Consider the following 22,000-nt stretch of genomic DNA (forward strand, 5'->3'; position numbering starts at 1 on the left):
TTCACTATACCCAGTATTGCAAGACATGAAAGATTGATACTGACATCAAGTGAAAATAGGGCAATCTGATGGGAATGAACTTTCAGAGAAGCAAGGAGATTTTTACACCATTTGGATATTGGTTACACTGATAAGAAATTTAATAGGAAATGAGCAATTTGGCAGCTCTACCACCTTGCTTGCAGAAGCTCTACTCCAGCATAAGTTTATTATCAATGACATTTTGTTTCAGGAAACTATCTTCAGGACAGGTGGTTGACAGCACTTTTACATACTGTCAGCGGAACTTGAACAATAAGGAAAGGATTCTAAAAAGGTATTAAAAAGTGACATATTAACCATTAAGTGACATTTGTATAGGTGTCTATTTCCTACAGGTATAACTGGTTTTATGAAATTTATGTTATCCTGAAAAATTGTGCAAGTTGTGTTTCTGGAAACTAAACAACTGCAAAAAGATTGGAAGAACCCTGAAGAAAATTTTATTTTAGGATGTAAAATATCTTCATAGTGTAAATAATTAACCTCATAAGTATCTATTTTTAAAAGTGTACATGTTCATATTAAGGCTGCATTATGCACTGGGTAGAAAGTTGACCTTGGATGTGAAGAACATATGGCTCCGATTGCTGCCAATGACACATAAGTCATTTAACCTCTTGGTGATCAAAACAACTTCTCTACAACTATAAGTCATAGGAATGACATTGATCTGCATGGGTAGAGGGAGTTCTATCCCAATGAGTTCTTATTAAATTAATGAAATCGGGGGCGGCTAGGTGGCGCAGTGGATAAAGCACCGGCCCTGGATTCAGGAGTTCCTGAGTTCAAATCCGGCCTCAGACACTTGACACTTACTAGATGTGTGACCTTGGGCAAGTCACTTAACCCCCACTGCCTCGCAAAAAAAAACCCCAAAAAACAAAAACAAAAACATAAATTAATGAAATCACAGTTGAAATTCAAAACCAAAATACTTTCAAACAAGTTTTTTTTTTTTTAAATGAGGTACACTTAAGGGAGAGAGCAGCAATCTGATGGTTCATAAACTTGAGTTTGATTCCCTCTTCTGACAATATATTAGCTGTCTGAAGCTGCATAAGCCACTAAGTCTCCATTTTATCATTGTAAATAGGGATTATACTTCACTATCTACGTAAGTGGCTTGTAAGGAAACTGTTTAATAAACCTTAATGTACTACCTGGAATTATGAACCTGGAAAAATAGGTTTATATTTTATCCTATAGACTATAAGAAGCCACTTGGAGTTGGTTGAGTAGGGGAGTTAGATGGTAAGGTCTGAATTTATGAAAATGAGTTTGATGGAAATGTGTAGGATGGATTGGAGTGATAAAAGAGTTGAGTCACAGAGAATAATTAGGAGGTTGTCTCTAGGTGAGAGTGACAATTATAGTCATTTTCTGGGACTAGTTACAAGGGGGAAGTGCTCTGAGGTGAAAGATACATTCTATTTGGGGGAAAAATAAAAACCAGACTTATACCAGAGCTAAAATGCCGAGGTATATTGTCAGTAGTCTTCTTTTTTCTTTTCAGGTTCAGAGCAAGGACTATGGTGTGGGCAGAAGAATGAGCTTCACTTGACTTAGCTGCATTAAACCAAAGACCAACAATTCTCATTTCTTTTTCCAAATAGAAGAAAAAATTGGCCATGGATCTATTTCCTCAAGGGAAATGATCAGCTTTGCATCCAGAACACCGAGGTTTTTCAGTGGAAACTGACCCATGAAATTCTTCATTTTCATACCTGAAAAATATCTAGATGTTATTAATATGCTCACCTCTGCCAGGTAGAACTCATCATATTGTCTTCTGAAATTCTCTCCTTTGTAGTAGTTGCTAGCAGCAACAATGACATCTACAGTCACCATGCTTAGTATAAACATATGAAAAACTGAAGACCTCATCATTTTCTGAAGAGAGAGAGAGAGAGAGAGATATCATATGTCAATGTAAGAGATCATTTTCTTGAATAAGAAGAGCTTCTGCTTTTCAAGGTATAACTGAACATAACACCATTTTCATGGTATGAGCTCATATGTCTTAATAAATTTCCAATCACTAGAGGTCGTTAAACAGAGGTTAAGTGTGGGTTGCAAAGGAGATTCCTTCTCAGGGACAGGTTAGATTAGATTACTTCTCTAGGCCCTGACAAATAGGGATTCTGTAATTATTGTTACTGTGTGAATGACTCAGAGCTATATATTCATCTCTAGTCTTGTATCACCAGATGCCTCTTGGACATCTCCAGATAGGCCTCCTATAAAGCATATTAAACCCAACAATTTCAAAACAACTCATTTTCTTATCCCAAGAGTTTATTGCTCCTTTAAACTTCCCTATTCATGTTAGAGCATCACCAATGAGTTTTCTGAAAGTCAACCCAGTTCATAACAGTGGTCATCTTTTAATCTTTTAGTTTCTACTCTCTCTCACTCCCCATATGCAGTTAGTTTTCACTATCTATTGTACTTGTGCAAAATCTCTCACACCAACTTCCTCTCTAATCACACCTCCACCACCATAATTTAGGTTCTCATCACATTTGATTGGTCAGGCTTTTAAATGGGCTCCCCAGACTTTAATCTTGCCTTTCCCATCCATCTCCCACAACTGCCAAAATAATATTCATTAGGGATAATTCTGATCACTTTGGTCCCCTCTTTAAGAAATTTCAATGGCTCCTTACTGCTTCTAGGATAGAATAAAAACAACTTGGTTTGGTATTTAAACAATTTCACAACCTAATTTAAACTTACCTTTCCAGGTTTGTTATATATTACCCCCTTTCATACATCCTACATTCCAACCCAACTGGCCTATTCAATGTTTCTCATGTCCAAAATGCAGTCTTAATTTTCCACTTTATAATCCCTAAATTTGTTCAAGGCTCAGTTCTTAAGCTATATCCCACAGGAAACCTTTTCTAATTCCTTCAATAATTAGCTTTTACTTTCTCTACTTCTAATTATTATATACATGTTTTATCTGTGTTACATTTCATCTTTTCATTAGAATGCAAATTCATGTAGGAAAAGGGCCATTTTTTTCATTTTTCTTTTGATTCCTAGCATTTAGCAAAATGACTCACACATAGTAGGCATTTAATAATTGCTTTTTGAAATGGAGTTTAACTTCTATGGTGAATTGTGCTTTTTGATGTACAAGGCACAATTAAATTGAAACTTTCCAACAGACTGCTTATCTAGAAAAGCTATATTTTAGCAAAACATTTTCTGGAAATGTGTGCTCAGAAGGAAAACTACTGCCAATAGCAGGCTTGATTCCACATTCCACTCTCCCATCCCTCCAATTCTTTTTGTTCTAAAAGTAGATGTTTCACCAGATGTTGCTTATGTATCTGCCTAGTATACCCCTTCTTATGCAGACAGAGAAATTATCTAAGATCTGGTATCAAAGGCAAGAGGTGCTTATGCAATGTGAACTAAAGAAAAGGAAGAAGTACACTTAATTTAAAAAATTACAAAGCAGTACATATAACTTTTAACAAGCAGAAAGAGACTTAGGGTTATTTTCTCTCCTGGTAGGTATTGTGATAGTTTTTCACAGGCAATCTACCTGAGTACTCATTAAAGGTCCTCTTAAAATGACTCTCTTTTGAGTGACAAACAAACAAAAACAGAATGGTTGTTATGCCAATTGTGACCAATGCTTACTGAGTGGCAGAGGACATTTATATTCCGGGACCTCAAATTTTAAAACTGTTTTAGCCTACCCTTAAAATAGACATATGTTTTTAACAGACATAAGGATCCTCAGTTAGATGAGTATAAAATAAAACATAAGCTAGAGTTGAGTAGAATTAGAAAAACAAAAAAGTATAAGTAGGTATTTAAAAGGGCTCAGGCACCTCTCTAGTGGTGATTTTGGTATTAATCCTTAATTTGTTCCAGACCATTAGCTTGACTATTGCTGGTTTCCAACATTTTCCTTCCTATTACATGTGATCCTGCCTTTGCTGGATCACAGATCTCCAAGGCAATGTAGGTCAACTTCTTAATTTTACAGATGAAGAAAGGATCTCCGGAGAGGTTGGTAAGACTTGTCCAAGATCACAAAGTCAGAAGGAATCTTGGTTTTTGAACCCAGATCCTCTTACTGCAGAGCTGGTAGTCTTTCTCTATGGCATGGTGCTTTCTCAGCTGGAGGATGATAGTGTACTTTGCCATTTTCTTGACCATGATTTCTGTTTATTGCCTCTCTTTTACATTACCTCTCTTTTAACTCCTGTTGTTTGTCTTCCTGTCCATAAATCCTATATAGCTACTTCTTCTGAAATGTGCTTTGGATTTGATAATTTTTGGCCTTGGCTATATCTCATTTATGAAAGACTTTCCTTTGTAGCTCATTAATTTATTCACCAAATATTCACTGAATGCTTCATATCCATGTACAAGGCACTGAAAGGATGAATATAAACGTGAAGACACGTTTCCTAGCACCTTGGGGTTTACACTCTGGTCAAGGATGGGGTGAATCACAGATTTACAATTGGAACTAATGCTGAGTTCCTTCCATCTAGTTTAACCCTCTTATTTTAGAGATGAAGAAACTGAGACTCAGAAAGTTTAAACATTTTGTTCAAAGTCATACAGGTAATACATGGCTGATGTGGAGTTCAAACCCAGGTCTTCTGACTTCAAAGAAATAATTTCTTTCCACTGTTCCATATTGTATAAAAAAGAAGTACATAAATAACCTTAATATAAGTCTGAACATTACAAGTACCTTAAGAGAGTATAAAATTTCTAGAGAATTCAATAGTGAAAACTCAGTTTCAGTTTTTGTATGTGAGGAGGGAATAGTAGAAACTAAAAAGAAAACTTGAGGGAATGTGGAACATATCTGGAGAATGAATCTATCTCTTTAGAAAGAATGTGAGGGTATGCATAAAGTACTATTGGGAGATAAAGTTAGAAACATAATTTGAAGTGTATGAAATCACATTGACCACTAGGCTAAAAAATATGAAGTTCAATTGGTAGGCAACAGAGGACCACTGAAGCTTTTTGAGTGAAAGATTGACAGAAGATGATAGATAGATAGATAGATAGATAGATAGATAGATAGATAGATAGATAGATAGATAGATAGATAGACAGAGAGACAGACAGAGGTTTAGATCATTTATTAAGGATTTACCATGTGCCAGACATTCTACTAAGTACTAGGGATACAAATGAAAGTAAGACAATCCTTGTCCTTAGTATAAGACACATATAAAGAGGACCTGTGTGTGTGTGTGTGTGTGTGTGTGTTTTATATGTGACTGGAATTTTCCAGAAAATGAATATGTATGTATGTATGTATGTGCAACTGATTATACATAGGCCAAACAACATTTATTAAACAACTATAACATTCCAGGTACTGTGCTAATTACCAGAGATACAAAGAAAGGCAAAAGACAGTCCTTGCTCTCAAAGAATTCATAGTGTAATGGGGGAGACAACATGCAAACTACTATGTATGAATAAGATACAGAAATAATAAATTGAAGATAATCAACAAAGGAGAGACACAAGCATTAAGGAAGGTAAATGATTTGGGGAAGCAAAGATAGCACAGGGTTTCCAGCCCTGGAAAATGGTGGTACAATGAATAGAAATAGGGAAATGACACATGAAACTCTTTGGTAGGGAGGATATAGTGCATCTGGATTGGACTTGTTAAATTTTAGGTATGAGGAAGAAATCTAAAGAACAATATCATTCAAGTATTTGGAAATAGAAAGCTGGGGTTCAGAAAAGAGGTCAGGTTTGGATGTACAGATTTAGTAGTACTCTTCATAGACAGAAGTGAAGCTATGGAAGTTTATGAGATCACTAAAGCAATAACATTTAGAAAAAAACTGAAGAAGGTTGAGAATAGAGCCCTGGGAGATAATCATTTTGTGGATACAGGAGGTGGAAGTAGAGTCAGAAAATGAAACCAAAGAACTGATTAGAGGCAGGGTGGGGATCAAAGCACTATAGTGTCATGAAACCAAGGCAACACAGCATTTCAAGTAAGAAAAGCTGATCAACATGTGCAGGAAATCAAGGAGAATGGGAACTCACAAAATGCCATTAGATTTGGCAATTTTGATTGTAGTTGACCTCTAAGAAAATAATTTTCGTAGAATGGTTGAGATGTAAGTCAGATTGAAAGAATTAAGCGGTAAACAGGTTCAAAGGAAGTATAGGCACAAAGAGAGTGTAAACTATTATTTGAATAAATTTGGCAATAAGGAGAAGATAAAATAGCAAAAATAGTTATAATAAATTTGTTTAGTTTAAAAAGCACTTTACTAAAAACAATTCTGTAGATCAGTACAAGTTTTACCATATCTATTTTATAAATCGAGATAAGTGCTTTGCCGTGTGCTAAAGTGCTTTGCTCATGGTCACAAAACTAGTAAGTCTAGAACTGATACTCCAATCTAGGCCTCTTGACTCCACTTCTGTTTCTATCATATCATTCTGTCTTAGTAGCTTAAAGAAGCAGCATAATTAGAAGGTGATGTGTGTGTGTGTGTGTGTGTGTGTGTGTGTGTGTGTGTGTGAGAAAGCATTATTACATTATATGTTTAGGATATAGAGAAAGCAAAGAGTTGTTGTTTTCTTGGTTCAATCGTTTTTTAGTCATGCCCAACTCTTCATGACCCCATTTGAGTTTTCTTGACACAGATTCTGGAGTGTTTTTCCATTTCATTCTCCAGCTCATTTTACAGATGAAGAATTGAGGCAAGTGATTTGTCCAGGGTCACACAATTAGTAAATATGTGAGGCCAAATTTGAACCCATGAAGATGAATCTCCCTGATTCCTGACCCAGCACCTTATCCACTGAGCCATTTATATGCTGGAGGATAGGAACCCATGTGGAATAAGACAGTGAAGAATATGGAGCAAGATAACTGATGGAGTACAGTCCTAGAGCAGGGCTTCTTAAAATTTTAACTCTTGCCATACCTTTTTTGCCTGAGAAATGTTTACATGACCCCAGGTATGCAGGTATATAAAATAGGTGTATATAACATTTCCAAATTTTTCACAACCCCCACATTCAGTTATGTGATCGCATATGGGATCATGACCCACAGTGTAAGAAGGTAGGTCCCTGAGAAAGTTGGACAGGATGAAAAGGAAATATTAAATTATGTGCAGAGCCATTAGCTTTAGTCGGGCAGAGGAATATTTATTCTCCAGAGGCAAGAGAAAAGGAGAAGTGCAAACATGAAATTATAGAGAAATTCTGAGGTGATGAAGAAGAAGGAAGTTAAGGGAAGTCATGTGGGCATTTGATTTTCTCTGCAAAGTAGGTTTTTTTTGTTTGTTTTTTTTTTTAATTAGAATTCTTTAAGAGAAGACAGAATGTAGTTGGTACCCTCAATAGAAAGGAATCATTTTGGAACAGTTCTTGCTACAACTCAACATCAAATCAACAACAGACAAAAGGATTGCTGAACAATAATGAGGACTCCTAGGCAGGTTGGTGGCTCAACAGATAGATCACTGGACCTGGAGTCAGGAAGACCTGAGTTCAAATTCAGCCTCAGAAACTTACTTGCCTTGTGATCCTGGACAAGTAACTTAATGCTGTTTGTCTCAGTTTCCTCACCTGCCAAATGAGCTGGAGAAGGACATGGCCAACCACTCTAGTATCTTTGTCCAGAAAACTCCAAATGGGGTCATGAAGTGTCAGACATAACTGAAACAACTGAAGAAGTAAGGACTGAGGACTTCCACTGACAATCATATCTATCAAACAACAACAGCAACAACAACAAAACATCTAGAATAACAAAATTTCGGAGAATGATTCGCAAACATGTATAAGTCCATTAATGTCATTTAAAGGTAAAATAGAATTCAAATTTATTTCTTTCCATCAGCATATTCCAGTGTATTACATAGAGTAATTTATAGGAAACCAGATCATTGGATCATCAATTCAGCTATCAAGTTTTTTATTCTCCTTCTGATTTTTATGGCTACTGGGTCTTTTTTTTTCTATTATGAAACAAGTGAAAATATGTGTAACTAGAGTATTGTTCATTTTTCTATACCTTCTTAGCACAATATTCTATTAAGAACATTTAAAGAAATCTTCATTTCATGTGCCAAACAAAGAGCTTCACATTCTCATTTTCCTTCTCTTGCTTGAGGAAGTTTCCTTTAAAAATAAACAGTTATTACTTAAAGGTCCAAACAAAGCTTCTAGCCACGATTGTCAAAAGCATTTTTAGTTGGGTTTTCTGGGTGTCACCACTCTACTTTCATGCTGTCATTATAATTATGTTGTTTTTTATCTGAGTGTCTACATTTCTCTGCTGATAGAGTCATTAAAATAATCTCTCACAATGGATTTTGATACACTATAATCACCTATTCAGTTGCCTTGTCCAAAGGAACACATTTCAAATATTCGAAGAGATTTAAAGTTTAAAAAAACACACAAAAAACAACAAAAAATTCCACCATTGATTTTTGTTAAAAACTGATGCAGTACCCAGACTTAAATGTTGAAGTTACAGACTATGTGTTATATGGCATGCTAATGAATAAAATAGTTTTTAAAAGAACCCAAATCTTTTAAACATGAGATGACTCATAACTTGTCCAGTTTGCTAGATAAGTTTCTAAGACAAGCCTAACCTGATAAGTTCCTTGGTGTGTTTCTTTGAATACTTTGTATTGATAAAAAAAAAAGACACCAGTACAAATATTTACAGTTAAAGTCACTGAGCCATAAAATAACAAATACTTTGAAGTTCACAAAACTCTATTACTACATATTGCTGTGAAGTGTCCTTTACATCTCATAGTTCTGACCTCTTATAAGCATAGTTGGTATTCCTCTGAAGTGCTCTGATGTTTTGGCTTCATGCATCTTTTTCCATCTTTTTAAAAAATTTTTAAACAGATCTGAACACATTTAAGGTACAACACAGAGTCAAACACTGAATTGACACTTGGCCATAAGAAATAGAATCTATTGAAGTTTTACATAGGAAATTACAACTCCATAGGTTCTTTCAAAACTACAGCATCTATCAGGAATATTAGAAAATAGTCTTATACATGGTGGGATATCAGGTTAGGTGACCTCTATGGGTCATGATTCTCAATAACAATGAAAAATCTTAGGCACTATCTGGAAGTCTCTCTAATAAGTGGGCTCTATAGATGGCCTCCCAATAACAAATTAAATAAAATCATTTATCAAAAATGTTCAGTGTAATATGAAAAAAATGATCAAATCACTGAATTGCTCATTGACTCCTTTTCCCTCTCAATTCCCATCTCTGTTAAGCCTTTCTGTGGATTACTCCCCATGTATAGGATCTATGCCTTCCTTACATCTAGCTCTCAGAAATCCCCAGGTTCCCAAAGCTCAAATCAATTGGCACTTTGTACATGAAGCCTTACCTGATTCTACAATTGTTAAGAATCCCCTGAAATTGATTTTTAAAAATTTGTTTATGTTTACTTATTCATATGTATTGTTCCCCATACCTACTCCGAGCCCAGAATGTAAGGTCTTTGTGGCCATGGGCAGTTTCCTTTCCATCATAATATCCCTACTACCTATTATGATAGTACCTTGCACATGAGAAGGGCTTAGTAAGTGCCTTTTGGCTGACTGATTGCCATAAGTCTGGTACTAAATTTAGGGTTGGAGAAGTTGGGTTTAAATCTCCACTCTCGCAATTACTACTTATGTGACCTTGGGCAAATCATGTCACCCCTGCTCCTGCATGCTGTTTTCTGATCCATAAAATAAATATGTTACAGTAGACAACTAGTAAGGTTTCTTTCTGTCCTCGGATCTTATAAACACTTTATTAAATGGAAAAAAAAACATATGTCAGGAAATGAGGATATCCTAGAAGATATTTGATGATCATGAATTCTCATATATCACAACATTTAAAATGAAGGAGAGACCTCAGTGGGTATCAATCAATATTTATTTGTAAGTGCCTATTATAATATGCCAGGACTTGTGTGAGATAACTAGAGATACAAAGAAATATGAAATTGATCCAGTCCTAAAGTACCTTCCCCTGTACTCTACTGGGGAACATGCATGCATGTTAACTATATGGAAAATAAATAAAAAGTGGTGTTGGCATGGGGGAGATATTAGCAGATAGATGATCAAGAAAGGTTTCATGGAAGAGGTTTCTTTTCTTTTCTTTTCTTTTCTTTCTTTCTTTCTTTTTTTTTTTTTGGTGTGGGCAATGAGGGTTAAGTGACTTGCCCAGGGTCATATAGCTAGTAATTATCAAGTGCTTGAGACTGAATTTAAACTCAGGTCCTCCTAAATCCAGGACAGCTCTTTATCTACTGTGCCACCTAGTTGCCCCAAGAGGTATTCTTTCAAAGAAACTAAGAATTATTAAAACCCATATACCAAAATATGGCACTGGGTGGTACGGTGGATAGAGTGTCAGCCTGCAGTGAGGAAGACTTATTTTCTTGAGTTTAAGTTTGGCCTCAGGCACTTACTAGCTGTGTGATCCTGGGCAATGTGAGAAAATATGGGTTTTAGGGATCCCAGAGCCCCGCCCCCCTCACTTGAGGGAGCCTTGCCTGACCTCTTTTAAGGCCAGCCCAGAGTCAGGAGAATTGCAAAGGAAATGTAGTTTAACCTTCCTGACTACCTAAAAGGAAGTTAATTTACCTAGGCAACCCCAAGTCATATCACTCAATGGACTGGTCAATTAGCTTGGATCAATGTGCAGTGACCCACCTCTACCAGAGAGAGGATAAAGATCTTTGGGGAGAAGGGGGTTGCTCTCTCTTTTGTGTGTGCTCTCTCTCTCTCTCTCTCTCTCTCTCTCTCTCTCTCTCTCTCTCTCTCTCTCTCTCTCTCCCTCACTCTCTCTCTATATATATAGCCTAGGTAAGGTAGGGATTCTGAACTTTTGGAGCCATGTGCTCTCTCTTTAATATGCTTAAATAAATGCTTAATGCCAAAGACTGGTGCTATAGCCTCTAATTTATAAGTAGCAATATATTAGAAACCTCAGCTAAGTTGCCTAAAACTTAGGACAGGGATAAGCACCCCCATCTATATTTCAAATGACACAGCAAGTCACTTAACCCTATTTGCCTCAGTTTCCTCATCTGTTAAATGAGCTGGAGAAGGAAATGGAAAACTACTCCAGGATCTTTTCCAAGAAAACCACAAGTTAAGTCACAAAGAGTTGGACATAACTGAAATGACTGAAAACCAACAATATACCAAAATAATCTTTTCGATGAAAAATCTGAGAAGAGGCAGTTATAGAGGTAATCCATTACCTACTAAAGCAGTCTATTTTACTAATGTTTAGCTGTAATTTTTAGGAATTTTTTTTACAAGTCTAAATTTTTCTCTTTGCCATTCTGACTCCCCCTCCATTCCTTTTCTAATATCTATTATTCCTATGTACTGGTTCTCTACTGCATATAACTCTGCCAATGTCTCTCCCCCTGTACTCAAAAGACCCTCCCACTTGATCCTACCCTCTTTTCAAACTATTGTCCTGTATTTTTCTTCATCATCTTGTCCAAACTCATTGAGAAAGTAAGATTTTAAATTCTGCAATCTGGCTTCATAGTTCAAATGAAATTGCTTTTTCCAAAGCCGACACTGGTGTCATATGGGACTCCTACATCACACGCTGTATATTCGATCAGTTCCCAAGTCTTTATTTCCTTCTCAACATCTTTCACAAACACCCCTTTCTCCACACTCATACAGTTCAGACTCGCATCACTTCACACCTAGAAAGATGAATTGGTTTCCCTGTTTTAAATCATTCACAGCTCCATCTTCACTCCACTGCCAACATGATTTGACCACTTCATCTTCTATTTCTAATAAGTTTCAGTGGCTCCTTATCATCTCTAGGATCAAATATTAAATCCTCTGTTTAGCTTCTATTTTTGTTTATCCTTTTTTTTGTGGGGCAGGCCGGGTAGGGTGGCTTATGTCTGGGGTCAGGTTTGGGCTCGGGGTCTCCTGGGTCCATGGCTAGTGCTTTGTCCACTGTGTCACCTAGCTGCCCCATGATGACATCTTTAAAATAAAGTTAATTGGTAAGAGGAATGCACTTGAAGAAACGGAAAGGGAGAGGGGAATGGGATAAAGTAGCTCACATAAAAGAAACAAGAAAAAACTTATGAAGTAGAGGGGAAGATGGGGAAGGAGCAGGGGAGTGAGCAAGCTTTGCTCTCATCAGAATTGGCTCAAAGAGGAAAAACATACTCATTCAAGTGGGTATGGTAATAAATCTAGCTTGTATAGCCCTTTACAGCCATCTACCAAAAGTTCCATGTGCTAGGATTGAACCTAAAGGGATTTGATGAAACATTTAATAAGATTAAATTTTCAGAACCTGTAAACAGAATGAGAGAGAGAGAGAGAGAGAGAGAGAGAGAGAGAGAATATGCTGTATTCTAAACTTTGCCTGTCTGTGACATATTCTAGCTATATATTACTTTTTTCCAATAAAGTTATGATTCTAAAATGTTTGACAAAGAAGTAATCTCTCTCTCCCCCCCAACCCCCCACCCCCGCCGAACTGATGAGAATAGAACCAAAGTCACTGTAGATGTTAAAGGGAGGTAGAAGATGGCAAAAAAAAAACCCTCAAATAACTGAGTAGGAGCATAGAGGGCTCAAGATGCCCAGTGCTTAACTTTTTTAAAAGCTCTCTATCTTTAACTTTGAACAAGTTCTTTGATTTTTATCTGAGACCCATTTTTCTCATCTGAAACATGGAGAGTAATAAAGATATTGCCTACCTCACAGTATTTTTAGGTACTGCAATAGCAGTTGCACTCTAATTGTAAAGGATTACATAAATCAAGAAATAAGTTATTGTCATTTATACTTTTTCAGGCTCCCAACCTCCATATCATCCTTTAGACCTCAGTCTCAACTCATTCCACATGTCCAATGTGTTGCCAAATCTCATTACTATCTTTACAACATATTTCACATCTCCCTTCTCTCCAATCACTGGGCCACCACCCTAGTTCAAGTTTTTATAATAGTTTGACTGGATTTGGTGTCCAGGCAAGTCTTTCCCTACTTCCAACCTCATTCCATTCAGCTGCTATTGTTATTTTGCTAAAGCAAAGTTCTGACTCTTCATCCTCATATTCAATAAACTTCAGTGACTCCCTATTACAATTAAGATTAAATATAAGCTCTTCTTGACATTTAATTCTCTTCATAATCTGATTCATTATTGCTTTTGCAATTTCCTTACTACATACTTTACCATCAAACTATTTGTTTTTCTTCATAAATGATACTCCACCTTCCTTTCTACCACCTGTCTTCCATTCCTAGTATCCTCTCTCCTCACCTCCACCTCTTATTGTCTCAGTCTCCCTACTATGGGAAACCTTTCCTGATCCTCACACCTGCTAGTATCTTCCCCTCTGAAATTACATTACTTTTACTCTCTCTATATATCTTATATGTATCTAGTAATTTACCTATCATCTCTTCCTATTAAAATGTGACCCCTTTAAAAGCAGTGACTTTTACCTTTATCTCTCCACTGGTCAGCAGAGTATGTAGTAAACAGTAATAGCAGAAATAAATGCCTATTGAGTTAATGATTTGGTTCCACAATGGTCACAACTACCCCAAACAACGTTTTGTTCTTTCTGCTGAAAAGGTGATGACTAAAGACTTAGGATCAAAGGTCTAGAACTGAAAGACAAATCAGGAACACACTATTTCATTTCCCTCAATTTACAGAGGAGGAAATTGAGATCCACTCAAGTCAAGTGACTGGTCCCAATTCACAGAAATCATAAGCATCAGGGACAGAATTTGTTCCTCTTACTCTAGAATAAGTAGTCTTTAATCTTTACCACACTACTCCATTTCGTATTTCTTAATCAGATGCTCTTGGTTGTAGATGTGAATGCCAGATGATACACTATACCAAAAAGACATTTTAAAATAGATTGGTAAGAAGCACTTAGGTTTAAAATCTCATGTAGCACTGATTCCTTCTGAAGCCTTGCAAGGAAGTTAATGCTCTTTGTGGTAAGGTGAGGGCACTTGTATCACCATTTTACCAAACTAATTCCTGAATTTCCAATCAAATCAGTACCAGATCTAATCTAATTGTATTACACCCAAAGGGTTCATCAAGGCACTTAAGGACAAAGGCCATATGTGCAGAGCATATTACTACAGTAAAAAGAAAAGAGAAAACTTTTCAGAGTGTGATAGTAGTTTCATTAAGTCAGCACAAACTATATTGCATGCATCTTTCTAAGAAATGAGTATTTGAAATTCATATAAATTTTCCAATAAGAAACTATTTCAATCCTGAACCTAACCTGAGCTCAACTGTAATTGTTTATATAATCTCGTAAATAAAGTTAACATGTTTCCACAGCATAGTCTGAATTTAAATTAATTTGCAGCATACCTCTCCCCTGTGTGTGGGTGGGTGGGGGGGAGGGAATCATTGTATGTATACAGTAAATATCCATGCAAAAGGGACAGGAAAGTAAAAAAAAAATATGTAAAATTTTCAATCAGTAAGATTGTAATTTAAGAATTAAGAATTTAAGAATATTCTCTTAGCCATCTTTATTCCTGAGGAATGACTTTCAGAATATTTTTAAAACCCTAAAATCACAGATATTTTTCAAGCTCCAGGACTTCAGTCCCATTTCTCATGCAGGAATATCATTCTATAGCATCTTTTCATTCTAAACTTCTCTACTGACTTTTCTCTTTTGGCCTTCAAGAATGTTTAGGCTTCTTTTACCTCCTTGCCATCCTCCCACTTTCCCTTCCTTCTTCTCTTCAAATCTTTCTATTCTTTCTTTTTTTTTCCCTTTTCTATTATCCCCTTACTATTCACTTTTTTAATCCTCTCTAAATTATTTGAATAGTACTCTCATTGTTACACAGAAACTATTGTTTGAAATTATCACCAAAGCCAGTGGTTTGTCTTACTTTTTATATCTCCTCTCTCTCTCTCTCTCTCTCTCTCTCTCTCTCTCTCTCCACTTTCCCCCTCTTCTCCCTCTCTCTAACTGTTGGCCATCCACTCATTGGAACTCTCTTCTAGGTCTACCCTTCTGAATGTTTCTTCTATATATTTGCAAATTCCCTTTCCTCTCTTTCAAATCAATCATATTCGTTTATTTCTTAAAATCATCATCTACGACTCATTCTTTTACTACATTGTAAGCATAGACTGTGTCATTTCTTAAATTTGCATCCCTAGTATGCAACATGGTGACCTGTACATAGTAAGTACTTAATAAATATTTTGGGGATTGAATGAAAATCATATAATTTACTTCACTCCATAGATATTATTAATTTTGGTTTCCAAAAGTAATAAAGAAATGAAATGAATAAAAATAAATTAATAAAATTAATAAATAATAAAAAATTTAAAACTATTTCATTTGGGGGGATAAATGGGAAAAACAGGAAAATGGGGAGGCGGTATATTTATGTGTGTCATATTCAGCCAAATGTTGTCACTTCAAGCTGTTTTTTATTTCCTACACTTATGAGTTCATATTTATTGATTTGACTTCTCACCAAATTAGGATGAAGACATTGTTTTATATATATATATATATGTATGTATTCCAGAGGCCTTACTAGTTGAATGAAATTCATATTGTGAGTGAGATTTTCCCCATCCCTTAGTTATAAGAGATTTAACATAGTTATAAGTGATTTGATTAAGATAATAATCAATATATTAACTAAAAATTGTGATTTATTCTAATATAGATTACATAAGGTCAAAAGGTTAAGTCTTTTCTCATATTTCCTAATTTTCCAATGTCAAGCATTAGGTAATATCACAAGATCTAGCAGTCAGCAATGCTATATTTTAATAATCATGAGTGACATACTTTCCCATAAAGAGTTCACACGCTGCTGACCAGTGGCCTAACAATGACCCACCCTATTGTTATCATAATGCTGTCATTTATAGTGATTTAGGTAGTTCCTCATATTTCCTAAGAATATGTTTTAATTTTAGAAGCACAACTAATGATATAATACAGTACAAGTCTAACTTTGGAAGGGTATATAAACCCATGGATTGTGTAATTCTGGGTCTTTCAGGCCCAATGCCTGGATGACCAGCTTTATTGGGAGGCTAAAACCCTCTCAATAAACCTATTGGCTTTGTTGGGGGACTAACCCTCTCTCAATAAACCTATTTGCTTCAGCCTGGAAACGTTGTTGTTTTTGTTCTTCCATCGGACTTAAAAATTTTCCCGACAATATATAGATTGCTTTTCAACCCTAATTTTTTTATCTATTGCCCTGTTTGGTATTCTAGGTTTGATACCTTAGGACCCACACTTCTGTCACCATCTACCTCCACAAGGGCAGAAATTACACTCATGATTCAACTCTATAACCTTTGGAATTAATCACCACAAGCTAGAGTATACAATCAGACATTATTCACAATGCTGAATAATTACAGAAATCAAAGTAGTTCTATCACATTGTCCCTGGATAATTTAACATTAGATAAATAGTCAAATAAAATCTTTGTTACTCCAGCTCCCCCTTCTCCGAAATTCTCAGACAGTCAACACATGCTCAGTGCCAATACTATCCTCTTGTATAGCTCCCACTTTTCAGCCCACTTATCAAAAAGTATTCAATCTTAGAGGTGACAAAATCTACCTTCCATTTCTACTTTTTAACTTAACACCAAGAAAACAAAATTTTATGCACAAATGTCAGGAAGTTTAATACTGGTGTGGCATTTAAAAAAAAGTGAGACAAAATTCCTGGGTAATTTAGTGATTTTTATTAATAATGCCAGCATTTAATAAAAGGATGGTCATTTGGCTATAGATGGTCATTTGTCTTAGACCAAAGACAATCATAGCAGCAGACTCACAGACTTATGTTTATCTTTCTCTAAAAGAAGAGTGTTCCCCTGGGTGGCAATCAACTGTGGTTACTTAACAATTAACAAAAGAATGAATATTACAATGAGGGGCTGGACCTGAACTTTGATTGTCATTTACTTCTTAATTTAATTCTGGCCTTGGGCAATTTATTCAAAGAATTTATCCCCACCCAAACCTCAAAACACAATGACTGCCCCACCAGGCTGGGGTCTGGATAGAAGAAAAGGTTAGCTCATCCTTCAGAGACTGAGGTCTTGACATGAGGATAAAAGAAAAATGGGGAAATCTAAATCTCCCCAAATCATTGGTTATTGAATGATAACTCACTGGAGAGTTTTCAAACTTTACTAAACCATGTAGGAAAGTCCTTAAAATAGAGAAGCACAGAATCACAATTCAGAGTGCAACTGATGGTTTGTATCTCCTATTAATAGCATTTGATGTTAACCTAATACCTTTGCTTTTGCAGTAGTATTTGTTTCTAAACTCTCATTTAATGAGCTCTAGATATAGTGGCACATTTTCCTCTAAAGGGTGCCATATTTAGTGCTAGAAGAGACCTTATGTATCATTTAATCCAACCTCTTTGTTTTATCAAGTGATATAACTTAGGCTGAGTCAAGTGAAATGCCTTATCCAAGGTCATACTGGTGTCATGCGTTTGAGGTAGAATTCAAACCCATGTCCTTTAACCTCTAAATCCTATATTGCACTCATTCCAAGACATTCTTCCTTATTTACTACTTATATTCATATGTATATAATGATTTCTTCAATTGAACATAAGCTTTGTGAGGGCAGGCATTAATTCATTTTTTTTTGTACCTGGCATAAGCAAAAGCATATGGCCCATAGTTGACACTTTATAGCAGTTGTTGATTGATTGTACTTAGTATACAGACAAGTGGAAAAACAATATTTTACTAATTGGAATTAGATTATTGTGTCTTTTCCTTGCCATGACTCCCTGGGGAATTTACTTAATGAATAGCATTATAAGAATGCAAACCCATGCACTTGATACAGGTATTGTAATAGAACACAGGAAACCTTTATGACTCAAAAGCTGTTTATAAAATCACAATAATCTAGAAACAGCAAGTAGCTCTTAACTGGCCTGAGACTTTCATCAAATGTTGAAAGAAAAAAATTTCCAGACAGTTAAGTGCCTACAACACTGACACATCCTCCCCCCTCCACATTTGGAAACATTGTGCCCTGGTGGTTGATGGCCTTCAATAGCCACTTTTCAATAGCCTAGAGAATCTTACCAGTCAAAGTCTTTGAGATTTTGTCCTTTTCCTTTCTCTACCATGATCCAATAATCTTTGGTACTCGTGCTCCTCCTTCTCCTCATACTAAATTCTCACAGAGTCAACATATACTAAGTCCTTTTACTACAGACCAAGAGAGTAATATTATCAACTATTTTCAAGTTAGATGACCAGAATAAAGAGTAGACACAGGGGTAAACTTTTAACACATATACTTCCATCCCTCTTAGTCTATTCTTTTCAGTCTCACAATTAGTTATGGCAGTTAGCTACTTAAATTCAAATTCTCTTCTTAGCCAATAAACCATCTTCTTAACTAAACTCCATTCTCCTCATTCAACTATCATTATGGTTCCCTGACATCTGTTTTATAAAACCCCAATACTTAGTTTTCCTTACACCATCTCTTGGGTTTATTTTTATCCATTTCTAAACTCCTAAAGTAATTTAATACCTTAAAGCCAGGTGGATAAACCAACCAATCAAATTTTTAAAAATCACCTACTATGTGCCAGATCCTGTGATAGGCACTGGATATGTAAAAAGAATAATCACTCCAAATCTCTATCCACAAGGAATTTATACTGCATAGTGGGAGAAAGTAAGTACACATACAATTATATATAAAATATATACCAAATAAATATAAGGCAAGTGGTAAGTACAGTACTAGTGTCTAGGAAAGGATTTTTATAACACGTGCCACTTGAGGTAAGCTTTGAAAGAAACTAGTGATTCCTAAAGGCCAAGTGTCCATTCATGGTATGGAGATCAAGCTGTTCAAAGCCACTGACAGAGAAGATGGAATATCCTGTGCAGAACATGAAGCTTAACTTTGTTGCTTTCTTATACTTTGTCCAAACTGTTACACATGCCTGAAACAATTTCCCTATTCTTATTTCCTTTTATGCTTTTTTTTTTTTTTTAGTGAGGCAACTGGGGTTAAGTGACTTGCCCAGGGTCACACAGCTAATAAGTGTTAAGTGTGTGAGGCCAGATTTGAACTCAGGTACTCCTGACTCCAGGGCCGGTGCTCTATCCACTGTGCCACCTAGCTGCCCCTATGCTTTTAATATTGATCTATACTTTGTCCCATAAATCTTTGCTTGAATAATTTGAACCCCCCCCAAAACCAGAAAAACACAAAAATAAAACAAAAAAAAATCAACTCTATGAAGTATGTTTCTCTGAATATAAATGAAAGGATAGTGGAGATTACATGTCTAGGGCTGGAAGAGACTCCAGTGGTCATCTAGTTCAACCTAATCATTTTATACAGATGAGATAACTGAGGGCAAGGAAGGAAAAGTGACTCACTCAAGGCTATACAGGTAGGAAACATCAGAGGTCTGATCAAACCTTGATCCTTATTCTAGATCCATCTCTTTCTACTGTGCTGTATGAATATATGCTATTATCCCTTTTGAGGCAAGAGCCTTTTCATGGAGAATATAAATTCACTGAAGGCAGAAACAATATTTTCACCTTGTCTCAAACTCAAAGCTATGTAGTACATTGTAGTAACCATTTTATAATATTAAAGGATATATTTAACAGTTCTTATTTTCTTTCTCTTTAGTGTCTGAAATTACCTATTCATTATAATTCTCTCTTCCCTTGGAACTACACTTTACTGGGTCTAACCTTCTGAAGATTTTCTTATTTTATTGAAAGGGTTTTACTAAAAACATGAGTGGGATCATCTAGGTAAAAATGTAATGAAACCAAATGTCATCCTTTAAACCCAAGAAGTGCTAGTTACCTCATCAAACTGTTTTGCATACATTAAACACACATTTTTTTTCAAATGACTGACAACACATATTAGAATAGTATTTTAAGCTTTACAAAGCTTTTCTTTTTCAACACTCCTGTGACTGAAGTAGGACAAATATTTTTATCCATACTTTACAGGTGAAGAAACGTAGCATGAGAGAGTTTAAGTATCTTCTGATCTCTCTCATGACTGAATTTCCAAAGAAATAGCAAATAAATCTTTAAAAAAGCACAAACACCAATCATATTCTTGATAGAACATTATTCAATAAAATAGTAATTAAACAGTGCTTATAAACAAAATAACCTGACTTAAGTGGAGACAATAATCCTAAGTGGATCACATAACAAGTCATAGAAAGAATTAATAACCATGGGAAAAACAATAATATGGATGAGACAACATGCCATAATTTCTGGGCTACATCTAAGGCAGTCCTCTGAATAAATAGTATATGTATTATATATTATGCTAAAATTATATAATAAAAATTATGCATTAACAAACTACATATAAAAGAAAGGACTGATGAAATGGTCATGCACTTTTAAAACTTAGAAGCCAACTAATAAAGAAAGTCCAAATAAGCAGAAGAGGAAAGCTTAACAAGTATAGGAGAATTAGGTAATTTGGAAAGTGAAGAGTACAGGAGTGATAACAAAACTAAAAATAAATCGTTGTGGTAGCAAAGTACTGATGAAATAAAACAACTTTGATACAAAAAATGAAGTAAGCATAACTAGGAAATTAGCAAACTACAGATATAGAAAACAACCACAAAAAACCCCAGAACCCCAAAACAAAAACAATTAAACTGAATATCATAGGATTGTAAATACCTAGCTTGACCCTAAAGGAAAAATATGAGAAGAAATCTCTTCCCTCCTCCCATTTTTGCCAAAGGATGATAGGTGTAGAATATTACCTATAAACACAGACATATTACCTATAAAGAAACACATATCTACTAAATAAAATTTTTGTTGTTCAGTTGATTTTGACTCTTTGTGACCCCATTTGGGCTTTCTTGGGCAAATATACTGCAGTGGTTTGCCATTTCCTTCTCTGGCTCATTTTACAGATGAGGAAACAGAGGCAAATAAGGTTAAGTGACTTGTCTAGGGTCACATAGTTAGTAAATATCTGAGGCCAAATTTGAACTCAGGTTTTCCTGACTCCAGGCTTGGAACTCTAACCATTGAGTCATCTAGTTGCCCATTATATAAAACTACTACATTATTAATAGTAAAACTTCTATGCAAAATCTATATATAATATACAAGATGGCACTGTGAGAAGAAGTGGGGGCATAGATACAATGGGAATTTTGAGGGATTAAAGAAACAAACAGTAGTCTTGCCCATTTAAAAATCACAGGTGAAGTGCAGGATAAAAGTTGTCCAACAATAGTTACTACACTTTTGGATCAGTAGTTCCATGAACCTCCTATGCAATACTCCTAGATTTATACCTCAGGTGTAAGGATAACAAATATAATTTTGCTTCCCTCAACTAGCTCTTTAAAATGCTTAAAGGAAGCTTTCTGAATCTCTCCAGTTCTTTTTTTTTTCCCTCCAGGCTAAAATCTCACAATTTGTTCAATGGATTCTTGTATAGCATATGATCCATAGTTACTTGAAGGGAAAAGTTTCTATAAAGTTTGTTCTAATTATTTATGAAAGAGTGTGAAAACACCTTACAAGATAAATGGATAAAACAGCTAGTATTCTTTCATGCTATCACAGTTTCCTACTTTACTCAATCTTGTCACCAGTGCTTCATTCCCCAAGGATTCATGCTGCCCCTTTAAACCTTTACATTTCTGTAATTGTATAAAACAATATCCTTTATTTCCACCCCCCCCCAAAAATAGAAAAGAGAAAGAAGGAAAGAAGGAAGGAAGGAAAGAAGGAAGGAAGGAAGGAAGGAAGGAAGGAAGGAAGGAAGGAAGGAAGGAAGGAAGGAAGGAAGTTTGAAAGCAAGAAAGG

The 22,000-nt window shown here is 35.6% G+C and overlaps 1 protein-coding gene across 1 annotated transcript in view; it reads right to left on the bottom strand.

Moving 5' to 3' along the window:
* NALCN (sodium leak channel, non-selective) overlaps positions 1-22,000 on the bottom strand; it is a 582,828-nt gene that overhangs the window by 285,824 nt on the left and 275,004 nt on the right. Inside the window, 1 exon segment of the mRNA XM_043993194.1 lies at positions 1,801-1,932. Coding sequence (XP_043849129.1) covers positions 1,801-1,932 — 132 coding nt within the window.

The sequence above is a fragment of the Dromiciops gliroides genome, chromosome 3 (genome assembly GCF_019393635.1).
Source record: "Dromiciops gliroides isolate mDroGli1 chromosome 3, mDroGli1.pri, whole genome shotgun sequence".
Lineage (NCBI taxonomy): Eukaryota > Metazoa > Chordata > Mammalia > Microbiotheria > Microbiotheriidae > Dromiciops > Dromiciops gliroides.